At 40.4% G+C, this 24,185-nt stretch overlaps 2 protein-coding genes across 3 annotated transcripts in view; both read left to right on the forward strand.

The window, feature by feature from the left end:
- Positions 1 to 6,337, forward strand: part of FIBP (FGF1 intracellular binding protein) — a 61,924-nt gene extending 55,587 nt beyond the window's left edge. For both annotated transcript variants that reach the window (XM_075836879.1, XM_075836880.1), the window contains exons 8-11: positions 2,367 to 2,430; positions 2,522 to 2,608; positions 4,632 to 4,729; positions 6,091 to 6,337. In XM_075836879.1, coding sequence (XP_075692994.1) covers positions 2,367 to 2,430; positions 2,522 to 2,608; positions 4,632 to 4,729; positions 6,091 to 6,160 — 319 coding nt within the window. In that variant the 3' untranslated portion in view covers positions 6,161 to 6,337. The remainder of the gene's footprint in view (positions 1 to 2,366; positions 2,431 to 2,521; positions 2,609 to 4,631; positions 4,730 to 6,090) is intronic.
- Positions 6,338 to 15,060: 8,723 nt separating this feature from the next.
- Positions 15,061 to 24,185, forward strand: part of EFEMP2 (EGF containing fibulin extracellular matrix protein 2) — a 67,794-nt gene continuing 58,669 nt past the window's right edge. Inside the window, exons 1-2 of the mRNA XM_075836881.1 lie at positions 15,061 to 15,324; positions 22,748 to 22,828. Of these exons, the coding sequence (XP_075692996.1) occupies positions 22,751 to 22,828 (78 nt within the window). The 5' untranslated portion in view covers positions 15,061 to 15,324; positions 22,748 to 22,750. The remainder of the gene's footprint in view (positions 15,325 to 22,747; positions 22,829 to 24,185) is intronic.

Genomic DNA, 24,185 nt, shown 5'->3' on the forward strand with positions numbered 1-24,185 from the left:
GCACGTTCAATATCTCAGCGTATTTCACGCATCATGCACCCATTGAAGTCAATGGGTACGTGAATACCACGCAGGTCGCACGGAAGCACTTCCGTGCGAACTACCTGTTTCGCGCAACAGCTGTCAAAAGGATGAATTTAAACAGAAAAGCACCACGTGCTTTTCTGTTTACAAACATCCAAATGGCGTGTCATAATGATGGCAGCTGCGCAAAAAGCACTCAGCCGCGCATCATTTGATGCTGCCTCATGGAGCAGGTAAGTGGCTTTTGCGCAGGCCAAACGCCGCGTGTTTTGCGTGCGCAAAAACGCCACGGTCGTCTGAATCAGCCCTAATACTCACCTAGCCTCCATTCCCCCGCAGCTCCTTTTTCAGCTCATGCATCAATATGGAGTAACATCACCAGCTTTGCCTACCTCATCCATTCAGTTGGACTACCACATCTCTCCAAATTACCACTGCAGGGAAGCAGTAGTCCGAAAGTCACAGCAACACCTTAGAAATCCTATTGAAGAAAAGATGTCAGGGCTAAATATTGCTCATCACCGCATATACTGAAAATGACTTGAATGGCGCTTTGCTATAGCATCGGCTTTGGCCCCTTCAATTTCAGGATTGAGATTGACCCACACCGGTCAGGAAGTGAATCCATAGCCTGTAATCAATGTAAAAGGGGAGGGAGGGGGGTTGAACTGGGGAGCAAAGTAAGAGCATTTAGGTGAAATGCTAAAGCCCTCATTGCACCTAAATGCTCATTAGCATAAAACGTATTTCTCTACAAAGGAGGCAGTAAGCAGAAAATGAAAATAAACGCTAGAAACAGGTTAGTCTCCTCTACAATACCCTGTTACTAGTTTAACGCGGATATTCTGGTGACAGACTCCCTTTAAGGACCAGCTACATTTTTCCGTTTTTACCTCTCTGCCTATCAGCAGCCATAACGTTTTTATTTTTTCATTGAGGTGGCCGTATGAGGCCTTGTTTTATGCGGGAGAAATTGTATTATTTCTTTCACAGTTTGGGGATAGAAAAACAATTATTTTTATGGTGTGAATATAAGAAAAAGCGATGCCTAGCATAGTTTTTCTTGTTTCTTTTTTTTATTCCATTCACGTTTCACACTAAATAACCTGTAAGATTAATTCTTCAGGTTATTATGGTCGTTTAGTTACCTAATATGTGTAGGGTTTTTGTTTTTATTTAATGTAGGGGCAATAAAATATATTTTATTCAAAATAATTACTTTTTTCGGGACATTGTTTTTATATTGTTTCTTTTTTAGTAACTTTTTTTTAAATCCCATTAAGGGATAACTTTATTTACAATTCTTTTTTTTTTTTTTTTCATGTATTCGCATACTCTTGTATGCTAATACATTACACTGTGTCACTATGACACAGGTTCCTTTTAGGGCCGCACATAGTGTGCCCTAACAGCAGGCAAACTGAACAGACAGCCCTGGGGTCCTTTCTAGGTCCCCAGGGCTAACTGCAGAGGGATTTCCTGGTCTTTGATCACATGACTGGGTTTCCAGTGACGCGATCAAAGAGGGAAGTTCCCTTTGATCATGCCGCGCTTACTGACTGCAGCGATCAAAGGGTTAAACCTCGGGGGTCCAAATGTTTTCCAACCCCAGCTGTATTTAGCAGGCTGCTCAAAGATCAGGAGCTGTAAGTTACAGCTCCTTCTTAGAGGATGAGCGCTCACACGAGCGCTCATCAGCCTCTTCTATAGCGATGCCAAAAGACGTCGCTGTAGACGAAGCACCTGCACCACTTGCCGTCAAAAGGCAGTAGACGGTTGTTAAGGAATTAAGTACCCATATTTAAAGGTTTAGCTCTATAAGCAGATCCTCCATGGTAATCACTTCCCCATTAGGCATACAATATAGTATTCACCGGGAACACATGGGCCGTAGTAGGACGCTTATAGTAAAACCAGTCTAAAGATGTTGGTGATGACCATAAAACTACTGAAATTCCACTAAGGATTAAGCACAATAATAATCTTTATTTATGTAGTGCTAACCTATTTTTAAAACTATAATCTAAAGTGTGAAGGTGTTTAAAAATTGTTGGAATCGTCCATTGTAACCCACAAGTAAGCTACAGCCCATGCTCATTGTATCTTTGACACCTTATGCTCCACAAGTTCAAGTAGAACATGAGTACAGGTGGCATATAAAATGTCTGAATGAAATTAATGTATAATATCGGGATTACAGTGACAATTCTCTGGTGAACTCTCTAAAAACTCATTGGTTTACCGTTTTTCCTGCAACAGTTGACAGAGGACATCACATTTTTTTACTCAAGTGGTGTTCATTTTCCTTTTTTTTTTAAATTCCTTCTTTCTTTTATTTAAAGTCTGGTCTGTACATCACTTCGGGGAAAGATCGTAGTGTTCCATGAAATGGAGGTAAATTTTAAGGTATGACCAACGTTCTCTTTTTATAACAGAATGTCACAGACCCTGCACTTATATAGTAGCATTAATACTCACATTATTATCTCCATTACAGACACTCTCTAGGGCCTTGGTCAACATTGGAACAAGTCTTACCCATAACAAAGATGTGCGAGATTTCTTCATTGATCTTGTGGAAAAGGTATTCATGAATAGACTACTCTCTTCCTGTTGAGTTCACGTAAAAAACCTCTACAAAAATTACATTTTGATTGTTTATTATATTTTGAACATGAATAATTCATTATCTCACTTGTTGAAGCTTATTGGCTTTTACAGCTATCACATGGACTAGTGGTGAAGGTTTAGAGATCTCCATGGATAATAATTAATATCATTTTATTAGAATTCATTCTTCTAGCTGCCCAATAATGACCTGAATTTGACATACTCTGCACTTTGCCCTGCAGTTCTATTGGCAGAATACAGACGGTAGTCTGTTAATGCTCTGCCTCTATGGACTGAAATAAAATCTATACTGTGTTATGACAATACACTACTACTACTGCGTATGCAATGCTCTAAAAATAGTATTTATATTTTCTCCAAATGGAGCTTCATTTGAAATTAGCACTTTTAGAACATACCATTCTGTGATTATGTCATATATTTTACATTTCAAGACCACGTCCTAACCAAAAATATCACTGATGCAGCAACAGGATAATATAACATCGGATTATCCCACCCAAACTGCACAGCCTTATGTCTTGTTGCAGATAAATTGCATTGCACATATGATGCATTGGATTTCGTTTTATTGGCTGGCTATAACATATATGGTGTACTCGCTATACAGAGGATAAAAAGGAAAAAAAGACCAAGGAAAAGCATAGCAACTAATCCGATTTCTATGGGCAAGGCTTGGACAATGGGTAGGAAGAATAGGTACTCAACTGTGGAAAGGGGAATGGCAATAACCTCTCTGCTCTGAGCTGTCATTACATTGCATTTAGAACACTTCCTTTAATTCCTTCCCCCACCAATGCCCTTGTCCGCCACTTCTGCTTCAGCGGGCTGGAAGGTGCATTTTGGTATGTCTTCATTCACCATTATTCTTCCTATTGTTGATAAAACGTATGTAGAATGAGTGTGCGCGTGCAGTGCCATCACTATTCAATTAGCTGCGCACCTCCATTTACCATCAGACTATAGAAATAACTTCTGCTAACAGGAAAAAGAAGAATGTTTTTCAACTATTGTCCCTTTCACACCAGAATAATTTTTGGTACAATATATCATAGCAAATTTTTATTATATTGTAATTCCCTACCAATGATAGAGTGATAACATATCCTAGCGACATGCCATCACTTTCTATGATGAGAAACCCCTTTAAGACTGAAGCCGGTATCAAACCTGTCTATAAGGGCACTTGCACGTGACCGTTTCCGTTTTGTGGACCGCAGAACACAGATCTTAGTGGCTTCGGGGTTCTGTCCGATTTTTTTGCAGACCCATACACTAGGATGGGTGAGACGGACTGCAAATACGGACAAGAATATGACCTGTTCTATCATTTGCGGAAGGGTCACATGGATCGGCAAAACAAAACCACGGATATGTGGATGGCCCCATAGAAATAAGTGTTTCCGTATATCTGCGAACAAAAGGGATAGGACACTGAAGAAAATAACAGTTGCGTGCATGAGCCCTGACACTATGGTCACAAGGAAAAAAGAGACCCCAGGTAGTTGGCGGGCGCAATATATAATTTACAGGAAAAGGGAGGGGATCGCCTGCAGGCTACCAAGCCCAATTTCCCAACTACCAGAAATGGTTATGAACAAAACTTTATTAAGCTACGTATAGCAAGACAGACCACATAGATTCATTTTAAAAATTTTCACTACCTAAGACCGGACATAGAAGTAGTTTACCTAGGCATACAGTAGGTATTAGTTAGGAGCGTAGATTCCTATCGTTAGCAAGTTAATTTGTTGAATTGACTAATAGATTGACAGTGGGTCCGGTCAGCGGTAGGTATTAAAATATTGAAAGCCCCCCCCTATTGGGCTTGGTTGCCTGCAGGCGATCCCCCCCCCCCCTCCCTTTTCCTGTAAACTGACACTATGGTCACACATCCAATTACTTTTTTATTAGGATGGGAAAGCGTTAATGATGGGCTGTGTAATAAAATAACAGGCGCCTTTTTTCTTTGCCAGTTTATAGAACCTTGTAAAGCTGCTAACTGGTCTTATTCGGATGTTCAACTGTTTCTCACTCAGTACACAGCATCTGCTCGTGCTCTTGATGCCTTCAAGTGAGTGTTTTATTGGATTCACTGATGCAACTGCAGCACATGATGTTCTGTCTTAAGCCTCTTTTCCTCCCCAGCACGTTTTCATCTTCTCCCTTATGCTGTTTCTTCCCTTCCTAAAATTCTTTCAGCAACAGCTTCTTACTTACTGACATGTGATCACCTAACTGTAAGGACTGTAGTCAACACCGCCAGAAAATGTCTACAACATCTGAATCTGACTTCAGTGCTATCCATCTGCAACATCCCCTAATAAAGCTAAATAAGTGGGTGTAATGGGTATCATGAAGTCATGATCAGCGAGCTGAAAGAACCCTGCACAGGCTAATGGACATATATATATTTTTTTTATATGATCCAGGAAGTTAAAATAGATTATTTAATATATAACTGCAGCTCCATTCTATCTGTCACATATGAAAAAGCGGATTTTCCACCAATCCAAGTATGTAAAGCTTGCACACTAGTCTACTTCTTAAGCTGGCCAAACACACTAGGTAACTATTCATGCAATCTAATGCGTATAGGGCCACCAACAGTCACCCGACATCTGCTTTCGGGGCATACTAGGATCAGCCATGTTGGATTTCAGCATTCTCAGTCCTTTAGTCCCTGGTTGATAATTGGTGCCATTGGTGTTTGGTAGCTGTTGCCCCAAGTCAACAAACATGCGTGTTTAGAAGATCTGAGTTGGAGAGGGATAGGCAGCTGTCATGACAGCTATCTTAAGTATATGCCCAGCTTTAGTACATCAAACAACTCCATCCTAAGGCTAGGTTCACACATTCAGGATTTGCCATAGGCAGCAAATGCAACGTGGACTTTTCAAAGAATCCTCAGCAGAAATCCTAGGCCAACACTTGAATTTCTGCCACGGATGTGCCAGCGGATCTGCACACGGATTAGCATCATTATAATCCAATGGGACTAATCCTCGACTTTTCTGTTTGGCACCCAAATAATGAACATGCTGTTGATTTTAAAATTTGCAGTGCATTTATTAATTTGCATTGATTTTTTTTTTTTTTTTCGATGCATGTGAATAAAATACTCAAGTAACGTGCGTTGGATTCAGGATGTCAGTGGATTTGATGAGGATTTGGGTGCGGAATGCTGAACGGAATACTGAACTGAGCATGGTTAATAGCTATTCCCTGCGGTATAGTCACTGCAAGATGAGGCTGTGGTCGCTACTACTCTCTATGAAAAAAACAAGATAGATTAAACCAAGCTTATTATATTATTCGTGTCATAAAATTGGTTAATATAGTAACTTTGTTTGTAAACTGAAGTGTACTGATGTGTACTTTATTTTCTATGGTTAAAATGACCATTGACCATGTTTACGGTTTTGTTCTTTTCAGGCAGCTGTCCCTTTGGGAGAGATACATGGGCACCCTACGAAGCTGTCTACTGAAAATGTATCACAACTGATTGGTTTCCTGAGTTAGTGCATGGCTAAGCCTGAGACCGTTCATAATCCGCAGCATCTAATAGAATAGGTCACTGTCTGTCACTTATTAATATAAGATTTGCTTTTGGTGTGTGTATATATGTACATATGGAATGTATAAAGATACTGCCTTTTTTAATAAAGTTCCTTCAATCTCACTTTGTTTTTCAGTGTGTATTTAAGTTGACAATGATTAAAGATTAAAGGGGTATTCCCATCCAATTTCTGCCACTGTCGCTGGGCTCCGGCTACTGTATTACGGAGAAACAGCAGGGTGCGTTTTGCTACACTGTTTCCATAACTCTCGTAAAAGTGAATTAAGGTTACGGAAACCACGTACCACGATGAGCTACACGGTCTCCATAACTCCCAATTTCCGGAAACACCGTAGTTGGCTATTCTACGTAGTTTACAAAACTTCCAATCACTACTATGGGAGTTATGGAAAGCGATTAGCTCTGCGGTTTCCGTACTCCTCGCCACTTCGTAACTCATTTGCCGGAGCCCAGCTACATTGGCAGAAGGTAGGACAGAGGTCAGGAGGCCCCATTCTAGAGATAGGTGCGGGCCCCAGAGGTGAGACCCGCTTATATCAGACATTTCTGGTTATATCCTGTGGTTAGTCCATAAATGTCAGAGATGGGAACACCCATGTATATTTTGGTGGGTCTTGCCAAAATTTGTGGGATTAACAACAATCTGTGTATGGGCCTCAAGATTGTCCCCCAATGATAAATGTTGGAAGAAATGAGGATTGAGCATGTTGGATTTCAACATATCGATATATTATTTTTTTTTTGCCAGGAGATAAGCAGCTGCTAGAGTTGTGTCTCCTGATCCATATTGAAATAAACCATGCACATTCACTCGGAGCGAATAATATCACTGGATCACCACACTCCAGTTTTCATATATGTAGCTTTTTTAAATCTGTACAGGTAAGTAAATGTGTCGGATGTCAACAACTGCGTGAGCTAATCTACTGCTATGAAATAGTCAGCAGGAATTATGACATTTACCATAGAAGAATAATAATGATCACTAGGAAGATCTGTTGCCATACACCAAGTGTTCTGATCATTGTAACACTATTTTTTTTCAATGGAAAACTTTCCATTCTGAGGTTCTTTTATACTGACAAGAAATAATAAAATTATTAAATCTCCTTTTCTATGTTGCCTGTGACAAGGATGTGAGCGTGATCCTCTTACAACAAAGTGTGATAGCAGATGCAACACCACTGGGTGACAATGGCCAAGGCGATGTGTCTTACTAAACACATTGGCTTCTTGATGTCTTGTTAGTTCAGAGTTTCGGCCTCTGCTCCTCCTCCAACTAATGTAGATAACAGGTTATCACCCTCTTCTTTTCCCCTAGGAATGTAATGGAGGTTTTTATAGTGTGACAGCTGTCCCTTTTTCAGACCACCCAGCATGCTTGCACATTTGCTGTGGTCATCTGAAATCATTAGCCCCATGCAGAACATGTCACTATATCAATATTCTGCTTGATGTCTGTTTATTTTTAGTTATATGAGATTTCCTTGGTGACTGGTCTAAAAATGCTTAAGATTCCTTAGTGTCCAATTTCTAGACTACATGAAGGAACTTCTGTTATTCATATTTTTTAGCAAAGCCATTTTAATAAAACAGTCTATTGAATGAGAGGCTACTTGAAAGTCTACATGAGCACAAAGCCGGGGTGGCCCATGGTGTCTTCATAGTGCAACATGTGCATCCATGTTTTGGAGATACTAGTCTTTATTCTGGAGTTACTGGTGAGGTATACCAGCAGCCCCACCCAAATCTCAGTTCATATTATGATATCCTGACAATCTGTACATCTTTATAGTTCCTTTGTTACCAATTCATGTCCGGTCATCAGTATGGGAATTGTGACTACCTTAGATGGACCAAGGAGCAAAGTTGCTCATGTTAGTTATTCTGTAAATAACATCTTCAGCAGTGCTATAAGTCTCAGAATACCCTGATTCCCTGGTGGCTGTTTGTGCTGGACATTTTGAGCCTCATAGCCCTGTGCTGCTCTATTTGGCCTCCGTAGCGGTGCTCTGTAGGACGCCCGGGCAGTGTACTTCCGGTTGGCGCCAGTGCCTCTTCCCGTGCTACAACACTTCCCACTCCTCATGTCACTCACCGGACCAATGCCTCTGTCGTCCCGCAGCCTCGGCAAAGCTGCGACCCTACTGCCTGTGCGTATCATACCTCACTGCTCCTGTAGCCGGTGCTAATTTGGACCGCGGCTGCGTGTGGTGTAGCTGTTGTGGACAGCGTGCAGTGTGGGATCTCGCTCCCTGCCTTTGCCTGGTGTTGCCAGTTTTTGACCCTACAGCAACCTGGATGACAACTGCATTTTTGCTGTGGGTGGCTGGAGCTGTATCTACTGACCACCCCTTAACTGTAAGTGCTATACATAAGTACTATTTAGCTTGGTTATTGCATCCAGTGCTGTACCATATATTGCACTCTCTACCGTTTGCTCTTATTTACATGCTGATTAATTACTGGAGTTTTGGAGCACACAAGTTATATTACATCTCTGTTTTTATGGGCCTACAGCCCCATCTTGGTACCTACGTGTGATTTAACGGTACTGTTCTGCCATGGGTGGTGGTAGGCGGAGGGGGATGAGCAAGTCCCTGGTTCAGTGCTCAGGAGCCCTTTCTGATGAAGGATCAGCTAAGCAAATGTTGTCCACTGAGGCCTAAAAAGTTTAAATTGTTAGCATATTTGTCACGCTCTGAATGCTCCTGTGCTTCAATCCCATTTGTAGTTTTACAGGAGGGTATATTATTTGTACTGCCCCTAAAGATATTAACCAGATATTTTGAGACTTTTATTGTAATCTATATTGTTCTAAATGTAGTGTCCGCTTCCCCCCTGAGAGTATGAAGATTTTCTGGAGGTACTTCCCGTGTGGCGCCTTTCTGTTGCTCAGGCCTCTGAATTAGATGTTCCAATCACTGATGACATTGTGCTGTCAATTAAACCCTTGTTGTCCGGTAAGACACCATGTCTGGATGATTTGGTGGGCAGTTGGTACAAAATTCCAGACTGCGGGAATTATATCTTGCTGCCTTGGAACAGGGTATCCTACCCAATTAAATGCGCAAAGTACTTATTGTTGTCTCGTTAAAGCCGGGAAGGACCAGACTTCTCCTTACTCTTACCACCCTATTGCCTCCCTAACTCTGACATACAAATCCATACTAGCTACCAGTTTGAACCAGATTGTCCTGTCTCTTATTCATCCAGATCAGACAGTGTTTATATATTAATATCTGTATATTTGCCAGGCATAGAGATTGTTTCTTGCTAGATCATGATGTGCAGTCACATACTCACACACTGAAAGAAAGTCATTAGCATAAATCTAAAATAGGTCATAACTCTACATTACAGCGCCGACCACATTATGTAGAAGATAGGGCACTTATAATGTGGTGACAGAGCCTCTTTAAAGAGCTTAGTTCTGTTATTTCTGTCCCCCTCTTCCTAATATTTAGAGATTCTCTAGTGACTGCTATAGTGCTAAGGGACGGGCGCAGGGCAAATGTGGTGCCTATTTTAAAAAGGGCTCTAGGTCTTCTCCGGGTAATTATACGCCAGTAAGCTTAACATCCATTGTGGGGAACATGTTCGAGGGGCTATTGAGGAACTATATACAGGATTATGTGACAAAAAATAGTATTATAAGTGACAGCCAGCAGGGTTTTACGAAGGACAGAAGTTGTCAAACCAAGCTGATTTGTTTTTATGAAGAGGTGAGCAGAAGCCTAGACAGAGGGGCCGCTGTGTGGATATAGTGTTTTTGGACTTTGCAAAGGCATTTGTCACTGTCCCTCATAGACGTCTAATGGGTAAATTAAGGACTATAGGTTTAGAAAGTATAGTTTGTAAATGGATTGAGAATTGGCTCAAGGACCGTATCTAGGGAGTTGTGGTCAAAGAGTCCTACTCTGAATGGTCCCCGGTTATAAGTGGTGTACCCCAGGGTTCCGTGCTGGGACCACTATTATTCAACTTATTTATTAATGATATAGATGATGGGATTAGTAGCACTATTTCTATTTTTTCAGATGACACCAAGCTATGTAGTAATGTTCAGTCTATGGAAGATGTTCGTGAATTGCAAGTGGATTTAACCCCTTAAGGACGCAGCCTAGTTTGGGCCTTAAGGCTCAGAGCCCATTTTTCAAATCTGACATATTTCACTTTATGTGGTAATAACTTCGGAATGTTTAAAGCTATCCAAGTGATTCTGAGATTGTTTTCTCGTGAGACATTGGGCTTTGTTAGTGGTAAAATTTGGTCGACATATTCAGTGTTTATTTGTGAAAAATAGCAAAATTTTGTGAAAATTTGAAAAAAAAATGAATTTTTCTGAATTTAAATGCATCTGCTTGTAAGACAGTGTTTTTGCCACCCAAAATAGTTACTAGTTCACATTTCCGATATGTCTACTATGTGTTGGCATTATTTTTTGAACATTCTTTTTTGTTCTAGGACGTTACAAGGCTTAGAACATAAACAGCAATTTCTCATATTTTGAATGAAATGTTAAATACTTTTGTATAAAATTTCAAAAGCCTCTTTTTTTTTTAGGTATCAGTTTAGTTCTGAAGTGGATTTCAGGGGCCTATATATTAGAAACCCCTATCAAACACCCCATTTTAGAAACTAGACCCCTCAAAGTATTCAAAACAGCATTTAGAAAGTTTATCACAGGAATTTAAAGCAAAGTAGAGGTGAAATTTACATATTTCCTTTTTTTGTCAGAAAATCCTTTTTATTCCATTTTTTTCTGTAAAACAAAGAAACGCAACTTAATACGTATTACCCAGATTCTTCAGTTTTGAGAAATATCCCACATGTGGCCCTAGTGTGGTAATGGACTGAAGCACAGGCCTCGGAAGCAAAGGAGCACCTAATGGATTTTGAGGCCTCCTTTTCATTAGGCACCATGTTTGAAGTGGTCTTGTGGTGCCAAAACAGTGGAAACCACCCAAAAGTGACACTATTTGTTAAACTACACGCCTCAAGGAACTCATCCAGGGGTATAGTGGGCATTTAGATCCCCCTGATTTTTTGCTGCATTTTGTGGAATTTAAAATCTAATTTTTCCGATAAAAGGTATTAATTTTTAATTTTGACAAGGAGTAAAGGAGAAAAGCACCCCAACACTTGTAAAGCAATTTCTCCCGATTACGGCAATACCCCATATGTGGTCATACACTGCTGGTTGAACAAACGGCAGAACTCAGAAGGGAAGGAGCGCTATTTGGCATGTAGATTTTGCTGTATTGGTTTCTGGGCACCATGTCGCATTTGCAGAGCTTCTGAAGTACCAGTACAGGGGAGACCCCTTAAAAGTGACGCCATTTTGGAAACTAGACCCCTTGAGGAATTCATTGTAGTTTTCATGGGGTGCATGCGACTTTTTAATCCGTTTTATTCTATTTTTAAGAGGCGTGGTGACTAAAAAACAGCAATTCTACTATTTGTTTTTTATTCTATTTTTTTTACAGTGTTCACCATGGGCTATATATGACATATTCACTTTATTCTGCGGGGCGATACGATTACGGCGATACCAGATGTTTTTTTTTTTTTTTATGTCTTATGGCGTTTACACAATAAAATACTTTTTATAAAAAAATAATTTACTTTTTGTGTTGCCATATTCTAAGAGCCATAACTTTTATTTTTCCATCAAGAAATCCGTGTGGGGACTTGTTTTTTGCGTAATGAATTGTAGTTTCGATCAGTACCATTTTTAGGTACATACGACATTTTGATCTCTTTTTATTCCATTTTTTGGGAGGTGAAGTGACCAAAAAATTGTGATTCTGGTACGGTTTATTATTTTCTTCTTTTATGGCGTTCACCACGCGGGATAAATAACGAAATACTTTTGTAATTCAGGCCGTTATGGACGCGGCGATACCAATTATGTATAGTTTATTTGTTTATTTTTATTTATAATAAAGGACTGATAAAAGGGGTGATTTTTACTTTTATTACTTTTAAAACTTTTTTTTTCTTATTTTTACGCAACCTTTTTAAAACTTTTTACACTTTTTTACTTTGTCCCACTAGGGGGCTTGAGGGTAGGAGGCCCTGATCGCTATTCTAATACACTGTACTACATGCGTAGTGCAGTGTATTAGAACTGTCAGCGACTCGCTGACAGCAAGCATAGTTGGTCATGACTTTGTCAGGACCCACTAGGCTTCCGTAGATGGCATAGCCGGACGACATTATTAGGCGTCCGGTTGCCATAGTAACCATCGCCGCCCGCTATGATGCAGCGGGCCGTCGATCGTGGTTTAACCCCTTAGAAGCCGCGATCGCTATTGAACGCGGCTTCTAAGGGGTTAATCAGCAGGGACACATCGATCGGTCCCCGCTATAGGAGCTGCGGCAACTGCTGTACGAGACAGCATTTATCACAGCTCCTGTATGTCCCGGGAGGATGGCCGAAATGGCCGATCCTCCCATGACGTACTATTCCGTCTTGGAGCGCGAACGATGTGTTACCATAACAGAATAGTACGTCACTGAGTGCGAACGGATTAAACAAAATAAGTGTTTGGGCGTCCACTTGGCAAATTAAGTTTAATGTAGATAAATGTAAAGTTATGCATCTGGGTACCAACAACCTGCATGCATCATATTTCCTAGGGGGAGCTATACTGGGGGAGTCACTTGTTGAGAAGAGTCTAGGTGTACTTGTAGATCATAAATTAAATAACAGCATGCAATGTCAATCAGCTGCTTCAAAGGCCAGCAAGATATTGTCGTGTATTAAAAGAGGCATGGACTCGCAGGACAGGGATATAATATTACCACTTTACAAAGCATTAGTGAGGCCTCCTCTAGAATATGCAGTTCAGTTCTGGGCTCCAGTTCATAGAAAGGATGCCCTGGAGTTGGAAAAAATACAAAGAACAGCAACGAAGCTAATAAGAGGCATGGAGAATCTAAGTTATGAGGAAAGATTAAAATAATCAAACCTATTTAGCCTTGAAAAAAGATGACTAAGGGGGGACATGATTAACTTTATATAAATATATTAATGGCACATACAAAAAATATGGTGAAATCCTGTTCTATGTAAAATCCCCTCAAAAAACAAGGGTGCACTCCCTCCGTCTGGAGAAAAAAAAGGTTCAACCTGCAGAGGTGACAAGCCTTCTTTACTGTGAGAACGGTGAATCGATGAAATAGTCTACCGCAGGAGCTGGTCACAGCAGGGACAGTAGATGGCTTTAAAAAAGGTTTAGATAATTTCCTAGAACAAAAAAATATAAGCTCCTATGTGTAGAAATGTTTTGCTTCCCTTTTCCCATCACTTGGTTTAACTTGATGAACATGTGTCTTTTTTCAACCGTACTAACTATGTAACATATAAGGCTCTGTTCACGCCACCTTTTCCCTTTCCGTTCAGCGCATACGTCCTACATAAGCCTTAATTTTCAAAAATGTATAACAGCATGTACACGTTTTTTGCTGTGACTCCCTACATAGGAAAGTGCAGCAGACTAAGCTTTCGGATACAGTTTTAAAAAATAAAAATATACTAATTTGGCATCCACTGTGTCCATCGAGCTCTATGGATATGAGCAGCATACACGTCAGGCGTATCTCCCAGCGCATATGCTGAACACACACACATTGAACGTAGTGTGAACAGAGCCTAACTGGAGAAAAAAAAATGACAACATAAAAAAAACAGATGTCATACTTCATGTCAGGGATTAATACCTAGGGCATGCTTACTACATAAAAATTCAATGCAGTTGTGATGAGGTACATTTGGCAGGCTTTGAGTTTGTATGTACGCAACATGAGTTTTCAGACATGCCCTGTTCTCTAATGAATGCATCAAAATTGGGTAGAATAAATCACATCACATGTTGAATGCATTTTCTTTCTCACATAGTACTATCCATTTCTATATTATTGTTTTTAGTATGTGATCTTGTCTTATACGATTCACCTACAAGTAATCGAACATTGGTAAGTTTTCAAAGTAGGGCTGGGGAGGCAATCTATGAGCGTATGTCTAAGTATTACACAAAGGGTTGACTTGTGCATTTAAAGTTGCCCTAGGTTGGGGCAGGAAATCCATTTCATATATACTGGGACCTGCTCCATACATACAGAGCCCAAGGCCCTGTCTGATAAAATACATCTGCGAGACACAGAAAATGAGGGAGCGGACTGGAAGTTCATCTTCAATGTTCCAATATAAATTTTGCCTGTCACGTCCCACAAAATAAATATCAAACCTGCAGCCAGGAGTGGAGAAATCCACTGATACAACCATTGTCCATATCACAGACAGTCCCTGGTGTGCTGTGGTCTTTTGGAATTAGGACTGTGACATCTATAAGTGTCATGTAGATCAGATTGTGATGATCTGGATAATGTGAGACCAATGGAAAGTCTTCCAAACAGCTTTAGGTGTTCGGGCCTCTTATAGAGCACCTTAAGTAGTGTAGTTAGGTGAAAGGTGGATGGTGTGTTTAGTATAAAGTAAGGGTTGTGGTGATGGGTGGGAGGAAGGAGTAGCGCAGATTTTAGTAAACGCAGGGGCTCCAGCTTGAGAGTGGGTCTATGTAAGGAACAAATAATAAGTTGAGTTGTGGGGATCTCTAGTGGGAGAAGTTGTGACACAGGTCTCTAGGGGTGGGGACCCAGATGGGGGTGAACAGCTGGACATGAAAGAACTGTGTGTCTGTGTTTAAGTAAAACCAGGTGTGTGGGGGGGGGGGGGGTTACTGGAAAGTAGGGAGGGATTGGCAGAAACTCAGGAATTTGGAGAGAGGGAGAAAAAGAGAGACAGAAATAGTGAGAGCTTAAACACATAGGGTGGGACTTGGTCACTAGATACGAGAATTTAGTGTGTGCAAGACTGTGTGAGAAAAGGGGAAAAGAGTAAGAAACATCTCCTGGCATAGTGTTCGAGAAGGAGGGAAGACAAGCGCACAAAGAGGAAGTGAACAAGGGAGACATTTAGTGCAGGAGGGAAAAGTGAGGAGGGGGGAGTGTCAGAATACAGAGGAGAAGAAAGTGTGCAAGAAAGTGAACCGGCTGCACTCATTCATCATAAAGAAAGAACTGTAAGTATGCACATCTCTGTCTACATCTATGTACATATTCCTCCTCCTCTTATGTAGTTACAAATTTCTATCCTAGCTATCTTCTCTATCAGATCAGCACAGAAAATATACCCTAATGGCTACCACATTCGAAAAGTAAAAAATGCATAGAATTGTTGAACTGGACTTCATCATTAACAGATAATTAGATATTTTTAAAGATTTGGATGAAAACTAGTAAATTGGCCAGAATTAAGAGTCCAGGGTGTAAAAGATTAAATTATACCTAACAATTGGATTAAATTGAATTGACTATTGTGTAAAATTCAATTTGAGTCATGCAGCAGAAGACGCTTTAAAGACCCATTGTCTTGGCATGTACATCAGGTGTTGCTACAAGTCGATTAGGTCAAACGGTTCATATGTGGATGATTTGAAGGTCCTAATGCATTGATATATACACAGTCGAGTCACATTATTATGACCACCAGCTAATATCCAGAGTAACCACCGCGTGCAGCACGGGCAGCAGCTAGACGGGCTGGGAGTGACTCAATAAGGTGCTGGTAGATTGTCTCAGGTATCTGGAGCCATGCTGACTGCAATGCATCCTATATTTGCTGGAGGTTGCGTGGGGAGGATCCATAGAGTGAACAAGATGATCGCACAGATGCTCAATTGGCTTCAAGTCTGGCGAATTATGGGCCAGGGAAGTACTTGGAAGTCTTGTTTGTGCTTTTCCAACCACTGTCGGACATTTCTAGCCATGTGACATGTCGCATTGTCTTGCTGGAAGAGTCTATCTGGCCCAGGAAAGACAAACAGCATGTATGGGTGGACGAGATCTGCAACAATCGATTCATATCCAAATCTGTTCAGAGTGCCTTCCACATGGATGAGTGGGCCTAGAGAATACCATGAAAATATTTCCCAGACCAAAACGCTGCCGCCACCAGCTTGTGTTCATCCAACAATGGTTGCAGGATGTTTGTTCTCTGATGTTTCTCGCCTGACACGCCAAAGTCCATCTGTTCGATGAAGCAGAAAACGTGACTTATAGGAGAAGGCAACCCTTTGCCAATCATCAGTGGTCCAATTCTGATACGGCCGTGCAAATTGAAGCCTTTTTTTTACTATGCACCTTTGTTAGCATAGGAGCAGTGACCATCCATCTTCTTCAGAGCCCCATATGCAGTAGGGTTCGCTGAACTGTTGTTTTAGACACACGTCTGGTAGCCCCTTGGCTGATTTTCACGGTGAGCTGCTCCACTGTGGCGTGTCAATCGGCCTTCGCGCACCTTCGTAGCCGAAGTTCACCTCTCAAAAGTTAATTTATTTCAGTAATTCAATTCAAAAGGTGAAACTCATATACATTCATTACACACAGAGTGATCCATTTCCAGCATTTTTTTCTTTCAATGTTGATGATTATGGTAACAGTAAATGAAAACCCCAAATTTAGTCTCTCAGAAAATTAGAATATTATATAAGCTCAATTTCAAAAGTGATTTTTAATATCAAAATGTTGGCCTACTGAAAAGTGTGTCCAGTATATGCCCTCAATACTTGATCGGGGCTCCTTCTGCATGAATTACTGCATCAATGCGGCGTGGCATGGAGGTGATCAGCCTGTGGCACTGCTGAGGTGTTATGGTAGCCCAGGTTGCTTTGATAGCGGCCTTCAGCTCGTCTGCATTGTTGGGTCTGGTGTGTCTCAACTTCCTTTTGACGATACCCCATAGGTTTAGGTCAGGTGAGTTTGCTGGCCAATCAAGCACGTGATACTGTGGTTATTAAACCTGGTCTTGGTACTTTTGGCAGTGTGGGCAGGTGCCAAGTCCTGCTGGAAAATTAAATCAGCATCTCCATAAAGCTTGTCAGCAGAGGGAAGCATGAAGTGCTCTAAAATGTCCTGGTAGATGGCTGCGTTGACTCTGGACTGGATAGAACACAGTGGACCAACACTGTTGCTCAATGGTCCAAAGTCCTGTTTCCAAATGAAAGTAAATTTTGCATGTCATTTGGAAATCAAGGTCCCAGAGTCTGGAGGGAGAGTGGAGAGGCATCCATCCAAGTTACTTGCGGTCCAGTGTGAAGTTTCCACAGTTAGTGATGGTTTGGGGAGCCATGTCATCTGCTTGTGTTGGTCCACTTTGTTATATCAATATATCAAGTCCAGAGTCAGCGCAGCCGTTTACTACAAGCTTTATGGAGATTCTGATTTCATTTTCCAGCAGGACTTGGCACCTGCCCACACTGCCAAAAGCACCAATATCTGGTGTAATAACCACAGTATTACTTTGCCTGATTGGCCAGCAAACTCTCCTGACCTAAACCCAATAGAGATTGTCAAGATGAAGATGAGAGACACCAACCCAACAATGCAGACGAGCTGAAGGCCGCTATCAAAGCAACCTGGGCTTCCATAACACCTCAGCAGTGCCACAGGCTGATCGCCTCCATGCCACGCCGCATTGATGCAGTAATTCATGCAAAAGGAGCCACGACCAAGTATTGAGGGCATATACTCTACATGCTTTTCAGTAGGCCAACATTTCGGTATTAACCCTTTCAAGACCGAGCCGATTTTGGCCTTCAGGACCAGCCCCATTTTTTCAAATCTGACGTGTCAATTTATGTGGTAATAACTCTGGAATGGTTTTGCCTATCCAAGCGATTCTGAGACTGTTTTCTCATGACATATTGTACTTTATGTTAGTGGAAAAATTTGGTCAATAAATTCATTGCTTATTTGTGAAAAACACCAACATTTAGAGAAAATTTGAAAAATTATGATTTTTCTTATTTTAAATCTATCCGCTTGTAAAACAGATAGTAATACCACACAAAATAGTTACTATTTTACATATTCCATATGTCTACTTTATATTTGCATCGTTTTTTGAACATTATTTTATTTTTCTAGGACGTTACAAGGCTTAGTACTTTAGCAGCAATTTCTCACATTTTCAAGAAAATTTCAAAAGGCTATTTTTACAGGGACCAGTTCAGTTCTAAAGCGGCTTTGAGGGCCTTATGTACTAGATAGACCACATAAATCACCCCATATTAAAAACTGGACCCCTCAAAGTATTCAAAACAGCATTCAGAAAGTTTCTTAACCCTTTAGGCGTTTCATAGGAATTAAAGCAAAGTAGAGGTGAAATTTACATTTATTTTTTTTTTGCTGCAATTCTTTTCTAATACATTTTTTTCTGTAACACAGAAGGTTTTACCCGAGAAATGCAACTCAATTTTTATTGCCCAGATTCTGCAGTTTTTAGAAATATCCCACATGTGGCCCTAATGCGCTACTGGACAGAAGCACCGGCCTCAGAATCAAAGGAGCACCTAGTGGATTTTGTGGTCTCCATTTTTTAGAATATATTTTAGGCACCATGTCAGGTTTCAAGAGGTTTTGTAGTGCCAAAACAGTGGAAATCCCCCAAAAGTGACACGGTTTTGGAAACTGCACACCTCAAGGAATTTATCTAGGGGTACAGTTAGCATCTTGACCCCACAGTTTTTTTGCTGAATTTAGTGGAATTAGGCCGTGAAAATGAAAATCGACTTTTTTCTGAAAAAACATAGAAATGTTTAATTTTTACAATGAATAAAGTAGAAAAATCACCCCAAAATTTGTAAAGTAATTTGTCCTGATTACAGCAATACGCCATATGTGGTAATAAACTGCTGTTTGGACCCACGGCAAGACTCAGAAGGGAACGAACAATATTAGGCTTTTGGAGCTCAAATTTAGCTGGAATGGTTTTCGGGTGTCATGTCGCATTTGCAAAGCCCCTCAGGTACCAAAACAGTGGAAACCTCCCAAAAGTCCCTTTAGGGGACTGGAACGAGCGATCATTAGGTCGCTGGTACAATACACTGCAATACTAATGTATTGCAGTATAATATCATTTTTACAGACTCCTGTAACAGCGCGATCGCTGTTCCTGTCCATTAGTCCCGGGTGTCAGCTGTAATACACAGCTGACACCTGCTGAATATGGAGCGGGCGCTGCGCATGAGCCCGCTCCATATATAACCCCCCGCACTACGACATGCTATTAAGTCGTGGTGCGCGAAGGCAATAATCCGCAGCGGATGGTGCAAAGTGAAAATTTAAATTTTACACTGATATGCCATTTTAATGCACAATATGTTGTGCTACTGAAGACAAATACCTCGTACAATGTTGAGCGGGTTCTCCCGGATATAAAATATCATATATGTGTATGTAAGCTGGTGTTTGGGCACGCTGTGGGGCTCAGAAGGGAGGGAGCACCATTTGGCTTTTGGAGCGCAGATTTTGCTTGGTAACTGTTCTGTTTGGGGTTTTGCTGGTATTTCAGTTTATGATGTGGGGGTATGTGTAAATTGGGCAGAGTACATCAGGACATAATAAGAGCGTATAATAATTCGGTAAATAAATAATAATCTGCAGATATGTGGCCGATATCACACTAATAAATGGCGCCCGATCTTATCCGCTTTTGGACACTGCACAATTTCTGTCGCTATATTCTGAGAGCCAGAACTTTTTTTATTTTTTATTCACAGGAGCTGTGTGAGGGCTTATTTGTTGCGGAACAATCTGTAGTTTTCATTGGTACCATTTTAGGGTACATGTGATTTTTTTATAACTTTTTCTTAGATTTTTTTTGGCAAGTAAAGTGACAAAAAAACAAATTCTGACAATGTTTTTTGTCTTTTTTTTTTTTACACTTTTCACCGTGCGCTATAAATGACATTTTACTTTATTCTGCGGGTCGATACGATTACGGCGATACCAGAGGTATATAGTTTTTTTATGTTTTGTGGCGTTTGCGCAATAAAATCACTTTTCGATAAAATTATTTATTTTTTGTGTTACCATATTCTGAGAGCCATAACTTTTTTATTTTTCAGTCAAAAAAGCTGTCTAAGGGCTTGTTTTTTGCGGGACGGGTTGTAGTTTTTATTGGTACTATCTTAGGGTACATGCGACTTTTTGATCACTTTTTATTCTATATTTTTGGAGGGTTGATGACCAAAAAAATAGTGATTCTGACATTGTTTTTTTATTATTTTTTTTGCGGTGTTCACCGTGCGGGAAAAATAATATTATAGTTTTATAGTTTGGGTCGTTGTGAATGCAGTCATATCAAATATGTGTACTTTTTTTTTTAACATTTTAAATTTTTTCCTATAATAAAAGACTTATTATAGGAAAAAAAGCATTTTTGCTTTTTGTAACTTATAACTTGTTTTTACACTTTTATAAAACATTTTTATTACTTTTTTTCTTTAATTTTTACTTGTTTTACTTGAAGACCTGCAGCACTGATGGCTGCTATAATACATTATACTACCTAGGTAGTGTAACGTATTATAAACTGTCAGTGTGACGCTGAGAGTCACACTGACAGGAAGCTTATGAGGACCTGCCTCCGGCTGGTTCTCATATGCTGCCGTGCATGGCAGAGTCGGGGCTGTTATATGGCCCCCGGTTTTGCCTTATAACCGACTGCAGCACCCGCAATCGGTCCCCAGGAAAGTTTGTTGTAGCTACAAACTTTCCAGTTTGTTGTAGTAAGAAACTTTCCAGTTCGTTGCTACAACAAACTTTCCCTGCGATCACATGACCGGGACCTGAACCAATTAGGTCCCGGTCATGTGTCCGGGACTAGAGGAAGGGGATAACAGCGCGATCCGGGTGTCAGCGCTACTCTGAGACACCCGGATCGCGCTTTTAACACCCACCGTGAATTCACGTCTGCGCTGCACAGAGCCCAGCAAGCGCCGACGTGAATTTACAGTGGGCGGTCGGGAAGCGGTTAAAAATCATTTTTGAAATTGGGCTTATTTAATATTCTAATTTTCTGAGACACTACATTGTGGGTTTTCATGAACGGTTAGCCATAATCTTCAATATTAAAAGAAAAAAATGCTGGAAATAGATCACTCTGTGTGTAATGAATCTATAGAATATAGGAGTTTCACTTTTTTTAAATTGAATTACTGAAATAAATTAACTTTTTGATGATATTCTAATTCATTGAGAAGGACTAGTATATAACCAATCCAAAGTCCAGCAGCACAAGCAGTGTCTGTGTGCAGGCCCTGGGGAACAGACCAATGTCCTGTCAATATAGAGGCAAAAAAATAGGAAGCACTCCACAGATATAAGTGAAGATTAGGGGTACTTTATTACCCTAGTGCAACGTTTCAGCCCTGTCCACTGTGGCTTTTCTCAAGCGGCTTGAGAAAAGCCACAGTGGACGGGGCTGAAACATTGCACTAGGGTAATAAAGTACCCCTAATCTTCACTTATATCTGAGGAGTGCTGCCTATTCTGTTGCCTATATATATATATATATATATATATATATATATATATATATATATATTTCTTTACGGCAGAGGTGGCTAAAAACTGTCTGGTGAACTCTCCTTTAGGCTGCGTCCACATGGGGGGCATGCGCTGCGCTAAAGCAGACAGCGTATCTGCCCTGTGCACTGCAGGGAATTCCGGGCAAAAAAACGCACCAAACTGTGGAACACATCGCAAAAAATGCAACAACTGCTATTCATTGCAGGATCTACGTCCTATTGAATTCAATGGGGAAATCCCGCAAAACAAATAAGCAGCATTTACGTAAATACAATTGACATGCTGCGGAATAAAACTCTACAGCGCAGGTCAATTTCTGAGCTTTTTTCCCCGCACTGTATTTACGCAGGGTGTGGATGATATTTTTTATTTCATCCACTTTGCTGCTACTGTATTTGCTGTGGATTTTCCGCAACAAATTCCGTTGCGGAAAATCTGCAGTATTTACGCAATGTGTGAACTGACCCTTAAGCTGAACATGCTACATGTATTGCTCTACTTCGTATTTGTGTTTTGTAAGGTGAAGTGTCAGATGTTAAGTCTAACAAGAGGGTGACAGTCTCATCAGTAGGAATTGACTTCGGGGACACCTGTCCCTTATGTTGTAATGAATAAATTGTGTGAAATTAAGTTTATTTTCTATAAATGGGTGCCCCAACTGATGACTTGCTCACTGAATGTGTGAATATGGGTCAGATGAGAGCTACAAGAGGCACTTACAAATATATGTGTACAACAGAGGGTTTCTGAACTGAAGATATTTCAGATAAAGTTGTGACCCCACAAGAAATCAATTTGCCACAGCAGGCTTCTTGTCAGCAATCCCATGAAAGTTCATGAAAGCCAGACATTTCTAGCTATATTTGTCTGAAAATGTCTGATAAGAGTGCAAATGTTTTAACTCGGCTACATAAGACATGTAAATAAAATGACAAGATCTTTTGAGTTGTAGAAGTAGAAACAACCAACGTGTGTTCTTCGGGTTTAAAACTCAATTCAATTCTAAAGAATGATCGTGGACGCTGCATATTGTTTTCTTGGCTAATTTTTATATTTTTCTTGTTCTTGTAGATCATGTATTTCCTCTTACTACTATGTGTCCTCCTGTCTCCCAGCATCCAACAAGAAAATGAGGAGGCAAACACCTTCACGGTAATCCACTTACAGACATACAAATATAAAAAAGTTGTATATTATAGATAGACATTTACTTTAGGTTATACTTGAACAGGAACAATCATTTTTTCCCTTGACATAAGCCATGGGGGAGGGCAGGATTAGGGTAAGCCTCCTTGGTGTACAGAATGCGCCCCACCACCCTCGGTCCCTGAAGTTCAGCATGATAGCTGGTAAATGGGTAAATATTCGTTTAATTGTGCTAAAGGGAAGCGATCAGCTACTTGGACACAGCTTCCAACTGCTTGTACAAAGAAATTTAAAGATAGAGCATTATTTTTGTTTCAATCCATAAATTGCAAAATTAGTGCAATAGGTGTCCGCCTACCCTGGTGAGGGTTTGCCTTGTAAATCCTAATTGAAACAATGGATTCATGTTTACTATATACAAAGAGCAAACCCTTCATGTGCACATATAGAAGGTGTGATATTACAGGTTTACTTCAGATACCTCTGTACAAGGATTGCAACCTGTTAAAACCTTCTGACCACCATATATATATATACGCACATAACAATCTCGACTTCATGGATTACAATTAACCCCTTGACATTCGACGTACGATTACGTCGCTGTCATTAAGGACTTAACGCAAGTCAACGTACCAGTACGTTGTGTTGCTGGTGTGGGCTCAGAAGCTGAGCCCGCACCATCGCCAGCGGGTATCAGCTGTATATTACATGACTGGAGCTAGCCTCCGATCCGGCCAATTAACCCCTTAGATGCGGCGCTCAAAAGCGAATGCTGCATCCATGGGGTTTACTAGCAGATCAGAATATGGTAACACAAAAAAAACTATTTTTAAAAAGAGTGATTTTATTATTCAGACGCTGCAAAACATAAAAAAACAATATACATATGGTATCGCCATAATAGTATCGACCCGCAGAATAAAGTAAAAATTCTATTTATAGCCCACGGTGAACACTGTAAAAAAAAAATTATAATAATAAAAAACATTGTCAGAATTGCTTTTTTTTTTTGTCACCTTGCCTGGAATGGAATAAAAAGTGATCAAAAAATCACATGTACCCCAAAATGGTACCACTGAAAACTACAAAAAGTTCTGGCTCTCAGAATATAGCAATACAAAATGTGCAGAGTGTCCAAAAGCGGATAAGATTGGGCACCATTTATCAGGGCGACACTGGCCAAACATCTGTCAAATATTATTTATTTACCCCATTATTATACCCTGATATACTCCGCACAGATTACATATGCCCACACATTATAAACTGAAATGCCAGCAATACCCCAAACAGAACTGCCAAGCAAAATGTGCGTTCCAGAAGCCAAATGGCGCTTCCTCCCTTCTGAACCCTACAGCGT

The sequence above is a fragment of the Rhinoderma darwinii genome, chromosome 9, assembly GCF_050947455.1.
Source record: "Rhinoderma darwinii isolate aRhiDar2 chromosome 9, aRhiDar2.hap1, whole genome shotgun sequence".
Taxonomy (NCBI): Eukaryota; Metazoa; Chordata; class Amphibia; order Anura; family Rhinodermatidae; genus Rhinoderma; species Rhinoderma darwinii.